We start from the raw sequence: 8,880 nt of genomic DNA on the forward strand, positions 1-8,880 counted from the left end.
TGTGCCGGCGCCGCCTGGGCGCTTGTGGAGGCAAGCTAGCGGCGGAAATGGGGTCTGTGTCAGGTGAGGGGCTGGCTGGTTGTAGGGTGGGAGAGGGGGGCAAGGGTTGGGGATAGGCAGAATGTGTAGGTGTGTGTGCGTGTGCATGTGCGTGTGTGTGTGTGTGTGCGTGCGCATTTGTGTTTGTTTGTTTGGTGTGTGTGTCTGTGCGTGCGTTTGCGTGTATATGTGTGTGTGTGTGTGCGTATGTGTGCGTATGTGTGCGTATGTGTGTGTGTGTGTGTGTGTGTGCGCGTGGGGGGATGAGTGGTGTGGATCCGCCTGGCCGCTTGTGCCCCTGCGCCTGCCAACCACGTGCCACCAACCCGCATCCTCCGTCCCCCACCTCCGTCCCCAGCGTTCGTCTTCTACTGGGCCAGGCTGGCTTCGGTCTCTCTGACAATCCAGTCCATCAAGGCGTACACCTGCCTGATGCTGGCTGTATTTGCATCCTTCACGTGGCATCAAACCTTGATTCCGATGCTGAGGCCCATTCCCACTGGCAACCCCAGGGCGCCTTCAGGTGACAGCAACTTGATTTCGGGCACGTCTGCAGCTGCTGCTGAGGCCTGAATGCGTGCTCCATTCCGTGTCCCCTGCTGTGCCGCAAACTGCTCGTGCTCTGCCTTGGTTTTGGACTGAGCGTCGCCACGCCATGTTACCAAACCCATGCTGACCGCAGGCTGCTGGTCGACATCCAATCTGGTGTCCCTGGGGCCCGGAACTGCCTATCTTTGCAAGAGCTGCTGTGCTGAGCAGCTGTAACTCGCAAAGCCCTGCTCTTTTTCGGTCGGCGATCGACTTTGGATGTTGCGGCAGGCGGCGGGGGGTTGGAGGGGGTTGGAGGGGCTGGTAGGGGGCTTATATGCTTTCGTGTGGCATGTTGGCGGGATGGAGGGCTGCTGCTCACCTGGTGGCGAGGGTTTGATGCATGCTTGTGGGGTTCTGCTCTGAGGCGGGCCGTGGCAGCGTGGCAGGAATGCAGAGATGGTGCGGTAGGTCCGAAGCATTTTTGGGCAGCTTTGGTGCATTGCGGTCGTTGCTTATCCTTCGTCGTAACCCCGAGAAACTTCGTGAGCTTAGCTAAGGATTGGATTAGGATTGTTACAAGATCCCGCGGTCGCCCGCTCTTGGAGCCATCCAGGCTCATGGGATATGACTGGGTAGCATCAGCATTGTGTGACAGAGATTCAAGGGGCCACGGTTCGCCGTTTGAAGCAGGCGTGCACAAAGGCCCCAAGTGTATGCTGGTCCGCACTGCGCACAAGGCTGGGGTCAGCACCACATTCTGTCAATATTTTCAACCCTTCAAAGCAGGGTTGAACGAATGAAAGTAAGGTTCAGCAGTCGGGAAAAGTTGAACAACCAACTCCCTTCTGACCTCAATCGCCCGGGGACCACATGTATGAGTCCCTGATCCAGTGCCTGGCTGCGCGCGTGCGACTGCGGCCGTGGCGCGCGTAATGAAGGGCGCCAGCGAGCCAGGCGCTGGTGCAGGTCACAGTCGTGGCAGGCCTGGGCCTGTGAAGCGCGGCACTCACAGCTGCAACTTGTTAGAATTGTCTACTGGGCTGTGATTGGGGGTGCATGTGCGGGCTGTCATGAGCGCGCCTGAGGAGGGGGTGCATGGATTAGGATTAGGATTGTTACACGATCCCGCGGTCGCCCGCTCCTGGAGCCATCCAGGCTCACGTATGGGATGTAGCATTGTAGCATCGATATCAGCGATGTGTGACTGGGACTCAAGTGGCCAACGTTCGCCGTTCATAGCAGGTGTGCACAAAGGCCCCACAAGTTTGCAAGTCTGCGCTACACAAACGGGCGTGCATGCGGGCATGTGCAGGCAGGTTCACAAACAAGGGTGCAAAACGCGGCGCAGCATATTGCATGAGTCTATCTACAGTTTCCCTGTGAAGCTGAGCATCTGCAAAAATGCACCAGTGCCGGGTGCTCTTGACAAGGAAGCCCATGGCGGCATACAAGTGTAACAGCAGTAAGCAGACTAGGCTTTCACCCGCGGCCAAGGCGCCGGGAGCCTCAAGAGTGCACAGCAGCAAATACGTCCAATCCCGTGCGTGTGAGTGTGTGCGCGAGGCGACCGGTGCGCCTCGACTACAAACTCCGAGAAGGTGACGTTCGCGGGCTGTGATAGCTATCACACCGCAATAATTTGAAAAAAAAATCACCGCCAGCAAGGCCGGCCAGATAGGTGGGCGGTTTTGGATTTTCTTTGACCGCGCGGGGCTTCCAAACAGCCCCAAGGCTGCAATTCGTTGTCGCGTTGTGCAAAAAATGTATAATCGATATTTATGCTTGCCTCTCGTGATCACGCGAGGCGCAGCTCCTGCCGGAGGAGCGGAGATATCTTGCCGAAGGAGCGGATCTGTGCATTCAGGAGTGCTCAAGCCCCGCATGGGCACCATGAATCACAAAAGAGCTTTGGTTCTGCTCATGATATGTTCCTGCGCAGCGATGTGCATGAGTCCGGCGGCTGCGCTCACTCAGCGGCTAAAGGTCCTCGTCCTCTCCACGCCTGGTGAGGCGGCAGACAGGCCTGTGTATGGAGCCCAGCTGAGGGGAGGTGGCGTTCTCTACACAAACATGATCAGGAGCCAGGTTTCATCGCCAATGCACCTTCAGTGCTCTGCTTCAGCAGCAGTGGCTCTGCCTCGGGAGGCTCTAATTTGCCTCGAATTTCGAGGCAAAATCTGCGCCACGAGCGGCTGCTATTTTGCAAGGCGCTGTAGGCGCGCGGCCAAGAATAAAAAACAGTCTTTTCGGGTGCGATTCCCGACTCGCGACTCACCCCGTCCGTACCCTGTGCGCCCCCCTCCCTACCTCAAGGGTTTGTTGGCACCGACTTTCTTGAGGCCACGATGGACGGCCTGGGCATGCCCTATGAGGTTGTGCGCGTGGACAGGGCGGCGGCGCAGCCCCTCAATTTCACCCAGCTGCTTTGGAACCCCGACGGCTCCGCGCGCTACGCCGGCTACTTTATGTGCGCGGCGAGGCTCATGCGCGTGCAGCCTTGGGTGCTTGCAGGTGTTGGGTACATGCAGCTCACATGCATATGGCAAGGGGCCCGGCCGCAGCCTTGGCAGGGAAAATCCTTCACGATGATCCCTTCACAAACAAACACGGTTGCTGCATCGTCTTCAGGGCGCCCAACCTGGAGGCTATCGGCGTGCTCAACAAGTCGGACGTCCTCACGCTGTGGGACTTCCAGCTGCGCACCGGCGCGCGCAGCGCCAGGTTTGGCGTCTGGCCCGGGGTGAGTTGACGCTCGCAACTGGGCGGCTGATGCGGTGGACAACCCTGTGTCCTCACCAGCACTTTCGTGCGCTCTGCGGTCAGCTTGCATGCGTGCTGATAGCTCTCCTGAATGTCTTTCTCACACTGGCACGACCTACTAAAGCCACCACCGCGCGGAGCTTCCTGCAAACTGTGTCCATCCCCTGGGGCCATTGTCACCCCCTTCCAGAGCATCGGCTTCGCTGCCAACCTTGCATCCTGCAACGCGGAGGATCGCCCGATGACTTTCAGCGCCGCGGCGACCACTGTTATCGGCGCGTCGGGCATCAACCCCTCAGCGACCCTGGGGAACGAGGGCCTTTGGAGGTGCGATGTATTCCAAGGGCGTAACCGTGCATCCTCACTAATCACTAATTCTTGATCGTTCCTGCTGCACATCATGCAATGTCACCCGTTTTGTCACCCGTGTCGCCAAAAATACCTGTAGCCTGGCAAAATACAGTACGGTATTAGACACAGTGGGTGACGGAAATGTTCGATTCATCAGTGCATCGATCGCGATATTGACATGCTGCACGATCTTTCCGCAGAGTACGTAGCTGCACGCGCACACCGCCGCCCGCTCGCCGCACCGACCCGCCGCAGGTGCCCCTTCGCCAAGGCCTCCGCAACTGGCTCTTGCCCAATCTGCGCTGCGGACTTTGCGGGCGACTGCCTCAACCCCAGCTGCACGGCAACACAAGTCCTCGACTTTGCTGGTGGCGCCACCGCGGGCGGCGCCCTGGTCAAGTATGCTGACGGCCGCGAGTCCCTGGCCTTCATCTTCGACTGCGCTGCCTTCAGCCCAACCTGCATGGTCCTGGGCCACCTGTCGTTGAGCTGGCTGCTGCATGACATCATCCCGGGGCAGAGGGACGTCCTGCTGACAGTGCACCAGTGAGGGGCCAAGAGGGGGCGGCATGCATTCATGCTGCTGGCGGCACTGCATTGCTGCCGCGTGCTGTGTGTAGCTAATGAGAGCACGTGCACGGCCTGATACGAGGAGTTGGCACCCGCAGTGGTCGTCAAGCGCGCCTCTGCAGCGCTCGCTGTCCCGCGGGGCACGCTGCATTTGGTCACGTTCTTTGGCGCCGTGCCGCCGATGTCCGCTGGGTCGCAAACTGCAGTGCGTGTTGACGTCCCCCTCAATTGATGCGAACACACGAGCACATTCACATGCACTTTTGCATGGCCCCTGACAACACCCACACGCGCATGCATAATGCTGACCTCATACGTGCCGCCCAGTGACGACATGTTCCTGGACACCGAGTTCTCATCGCCCATAACGGATGGGGGAGTCACGCGCTCCGCCTACCGCGCCACCAAAGCAGACCTGCAGGCCCACCTCGCGTGGCAGGCGGCCCTCAACGCCAGGCTGCCAGCCGGCAGCGACTTCAAGTGAGCGCCCTGGCGCCGCGGCGTATCTAGCGTCGAGGCTAAGTGTCCACGCATTGCTGCCTTCACTGGTGGCCATGATGGAGAGCCTTGACACGGCTGGAGGGGTTGGTGCCGCGCCCCTTGGCAAACCGTACATCAGGGCCCGGCCTAACTTTGGGCTCCGCCTCAGCTTGCGCTGGCCGTTCGCTGCACCCCGGCTTGCGTATGAGTGGCGGCATGGTCACCCACTCAGCACCCCTCCTTGGGGACGGGGCAGCCCCTCGCTTTATGCACCAGGCCCCTGCGGCTCCGCCACACCACTTGCCTCGCACGCGCGCCACGCGCAGGCTGGAGTTCCCTTTTAACGGCGCGGGCGTGCTGGAGGCCGCGGCGCAGGCGCTGCCGCCGGGCGCGTTCACGGCCACCCTCCTGGACATCGACGACCGCGGGTGCCTGGACCTCCCAGAATACAATACCTCAGGCTGCGGCTGCTGGTTCAGCGGGACGGCCGCCTGCTCATCGCCCTCGGCCTTCTGCAGGAACTGCACCAAGGCGCGTGCGGCAGGCTGGCAATGAATTGCAGGGCGGGAGGGGTGAGGGAGGGTGAAGGCGGTGGGGGGCAGACTGGGGCCGGAAGCAGTTGCCAGAAAGAGGGCTGCTGCTCGAAATAGGGCGCAACAAAGCGTCACTGCATTGACACCCTGCTTTCAAGGCCAGCGTTCACCGTCAACGGCACGGACCGCAGCACAGTCGAGCTTATGCTGAGAAGCTGACGCGCCACCACCCTCACCGCCATGCCCGTGCAGGAATGGGCCAAGCCGGCTGGCTTTGGATCCAACCGCGTCGGCGCTGTGAGCAGCCCAGCTTTTGGGGTTGGCCTGTAAAAACCTGCAGCGGCAGGCTGTGGACACTCAATCGCCACTGGTCTTGAGGACACTGATACAGATTTGTGCATCAATGCATGGATCACTTCAGAAGGCAACAGGTCCAATACCAACCACCTTGCTCTTGGACCCAACCCGGCCACCCCCAGGGCGCCCTGGCCACCGTGTCCACCTGGAGCCTGGCCCAGATCAGGGCCGGTGACGCCCTGGCCGACTACGTCATCAGCGACCCCGCCGCGACCAGCGGCTTCAGCTGGTGCTCACACACCTTCTCGCACCAGGTGCACACGACACCAGAGGCTAGTCCAAGGAGGGGTTTCAGCAGCCATGGCTAGGCCAGGAGCTCCCCAATCATCTGTCTGCTCAGCGGTTTTGTTCCCCAACCTTTGGTTGACACCTCTCGGCATGGCCGCCACTGCACTGAACCCGCCGCCCAACCCCACCGCCGCACTGCCCCCAGAATCTGGACAACGCCACCTCCTACGACACAGAGATGCAGATGAAGCTGAACCTGGCAATGGCGGGGCCGGTGAGGGTGCAGCCAAGGGTTTTTGTTTGGTGCAACCGAGATTTCTAGCATTGAGAGACGTGCCTTGTTACAGATTAGCAGTCCATAGAAGGAGCAATGAGGTCGGCCGTTCAAAAAGCTGGGCCTCCACCTGACTGCTGGTATGAGCGTTACAAGTTTCTCAAGGAGACGGCGCCCAATCGGCTGCACGACCAAGCCCGGCCACAAGTTTTGACTCCGTCCAACAGCATCCATGAAGATTCGCGTCGTATTCACCCTTGCCCCTGCCTTGCCTGCGGGTGGATGCAGGCCTTCCTCGGCCTCAGCACCAAGGCCTCCTGGAGCGGCCGCTCCATGGTCACCCCCCAGATCAGTGGCCTGCACAACGGCGACGCTCTCGCCGCCCTGGCTGCCAACGGCATCACCTGCGTTACTGGCGACAACACCTGGTGAGGCATCCAATCGCGTAGTCCCAGAAAGATGTTTCGCGGGGCTGGCCCCTGAGCTGACGAGCTGGTGGTTGCTGCCATCTGTTCAGGATGTCTGCTTCGTGCCGTCAGCTGAATACCCCCGCCTCGCCCTGCTGGTGTTCATTCTTCAGGCCCTTCCCGCTGAACGAGAAGCAGCCCTACCACATGCTCTACACCACGGCAGCGACCAACGGTTTCGACGGCATCGCCATCATGCCCAGGTTTGCGGGGAGGCCTATTTTTAGCACCTGCCTTGACCTTGTGGTGCAAGTACGTGCCCCGGCCCGTGATTAGCACGAGTTTGTTGTACACATACACCTGAAGTTCTACAATACACCGCCACGCAGTTTAACACACGGCCATCGCCGACTGCCTTTCCCCACCACAATACTCTGCTCACTGCTAACAAACCCCCCATGCGCCACCTTTGCCCCAGGTCCGCCACAGAAGTGTGCTACAACTGCACCACCGCCGCCCAGAACCTCGACCTCTACAACTTCCTCTACTTCAAGGTGTTCAACAGGGACTCCACCTTTGACGAGGTGCTGGCGCGCGAGGCCGTCAGGGTGGTGCGTGATGGGCTGCTGAAGCTGCGCCATGACCCCTACATGATGGTGAGGCAGCAGTTGGTGCTGCAGCACAAGACCGGGCAGGCTGGGGGCTGTCTGCGCTTCTCCTTGCCTCCAATCCACCGCTGCCTGGGCGGCCAGACAAGCTGTGTGGTCTGATCGGTCCGACAGCCTTTCGATGCCTGCACTACCTTCATACCTTGGAGATGATCATCCACACCCTTGGCAAACAGCAATCCCTGCCCTCCTCTGATGGGCCCGCAGCACCAAGCCAACCTCGGTCTCGTCGACTCTTCTGGCTGCTCCCTCGTCATGCGTTGGGTCGACGCCGTCGTGGCGGAGTTCACCAAGTACACCAATTGGCCCCTGAGGTCTGCAAAGCTTGACGACCTCAGGGCCCTCTTTGAGGCCCGCGAGGCGCGCGATGCTTGCAAGCTCTCATACCAGATCGAGACCAGCCCCTCCGGCACAGCTACGGCTGTGACAGTCTCCAGCGCTGCGGCAGCGTCCGGCGCCAAGTGCGACGCCCCGTTGATGCTTGGGGCCGGCGTCAGCGGTGCGGCCGCGAAACAGGTCATGATCCCCCTGGTGTCAGGGGGCTCGGCGAGGGTGGAGCTAACAGGACAGCAGTGGAATGCGTTCACTGTCGTGCGGCCTTGCTCACCGCCATGCCTCAACGGCGGCGTCTGCAACACGACAGTGGGCGTTTGCGACTGCACCGGCACAAACTTTGCGGGCGCCGACTGCTCCACAGCTGGTGAGTTATTGCTGCAGAGGTTTGCTTCAACACATTTCCGCTTCAGATTCGCAGTGTGTTTCAAGCACCACCAGCCGCGGCGCTGCCACAAGTTGTGATGAATGCTGCGCGCTGGCCATGTGTTGTTTGGTGTGTATCATCAGCCCAAGCGTTATCATGAACCAGCTGCATCATTCCCTCTGCCTGCCTCTCACGTCTTTTTGACCCGTACATTCAAATCTGAATGCAAGACGCCGTCGCAGGGTGCACGGCTGGGAATTGCGCCGCCTGTGTTGCAGGCTCTGCGACAACATGCGCCGTATGCAGTGCCGGGTACACACTTGCCAACGGCGAGTGCTTTTTGAGTGAGTTGCGCAACTGCTGGTGTCAAACGGCACCATAGTGGTCCACCTGCAGATGCTGACGGTGCCGTCCTGAAGTTTGCATGTGATCCCAATCCAGGCCACGTCACTCCATGGTGACACCATTGACATGCAGCCATCCGCACACTACTTCAAATGTGGCAGGTGGCCGCCAACTGCGCCGTTGGTGTCGGGCGGCCAACTGCGCCTCGTGTGCCGCGGGCTCCTCCACAACATGCGCCACATGCAAGACTGGCTACACCCTAGTCAACGGCCAGTGTTCTCTCAGTGAGTAGCGCGGCTCCTTGTTTTGCAAACTTATGTTTTGTGCGCGCAGCTGTGGCTGCTGGGCATGCAAGCATACTTGGGGCAAAATCATGTGGCATCCAGCCAAGCTGCATCACTTGAGGGATGATTTCAAGGCGCGTATGCAACCACTTGCAATGCTTGCGCACTATTTGCAGTATGTACCGCCGCCAACTGTGCCTCGTGTGCAGCGGGTTCAGCTACATCATGCGCCAAATGCAAATCCGGCTACACCCTCATCAGGGGCAGTTGATACTTGAGTGAGTGCAACTCTTGGAGACACGCCATCAACCTGCACACCAATTTCGGCATTAAGGCGCCGACTGTTTCCTCCG

The 8,880-nt window shown here is 60.0% G+C and overlaps 3 protein-coding genes across 3 annotated transcripts; all 3 read left to right on the top strand.

Annotated features, from left to right (window-relative positions):
• Nucleotides 1–2,915: 2,915 nt before the first annotated feature.
• MNEG_10048 (hypothetical protein) lies at nt 2,916–4,231 on the top strand (the record flags this gene model as incomplete). The annotated part of the gene is made up of 4 exons (XM_014041478.1): nt 2,916–3,037; nt 3,199–3,310; nt 3,521–3,657; nt 3,937–4,231. 4 exons carry the CDS (start codon nt 2,916–2,918, stop codon nt 4,229–4,231), a joined length of 666 nt encoding a protein of 221 aa, XP_013896932.1.
• Nucleotides 4,232–4,552: 321 nt separating this feature from the next.
• On the top strand, nt 4,553–5,286 carry MNEG_10049 (hypothetical protein; the record flags this gene model as incomplete). Its single annotated transcript, XM_014041479.1, has 3 exons — nt 4,553–4,731; nt 5,058–5,159; nt 5,250–5,286. The coding sequence occupies 3 exons, from the start codon at nt 4,553–4,555 to the stop codon at nt 5,284–5,286; spliced, it is 318 nt and encodes a 105-aa protein (XP_013896933.1).
• A 218-nt stretch (nt 5,287–5,504) lies between these two features.
• MNEG_10050 (hypothetical protein) lies at nt 5,505–8,359 on the top strand (the record flags this gene model as incomplete). Its single annotated transcript, XM_014041480.1, has 8 exons — nt 5,505–5,561; nt 5,744–5,875; nt 6,055–6,123; nt 6,412–6,551; nt 6,704–6,842; nt 7,052–7,186; nt 7,406–7,898; nt 8,340–8,359. 8 exons carry the CDS (start codon nt 5,505–5,507, stop codon nt 8,357–8,359), a joined length of 1,185 nt encoding a protein of 394 aa, XP_013896934.1.
• Nucleotides 8,360–8,880: the final 521 nt, after the last annotated feature.

The sequence above is a fragment of the Monoraphidium neglectum genome, assembly GCF_000611645.1.
Source record: "Monoraphidium neglectum strain SAG 48.87 unplaced genomic scaffold scaffold02160, whole genome shotgun sequence".
Classification (NCBI taxonomy): domain Eukaryota; kingdom Viridiplantae; phylum Chlorophyta; class Chlorophyceae; order Sphaeropleales; family Selenastraceae; genus Monoraphidium; species Monoraphidium neglectum.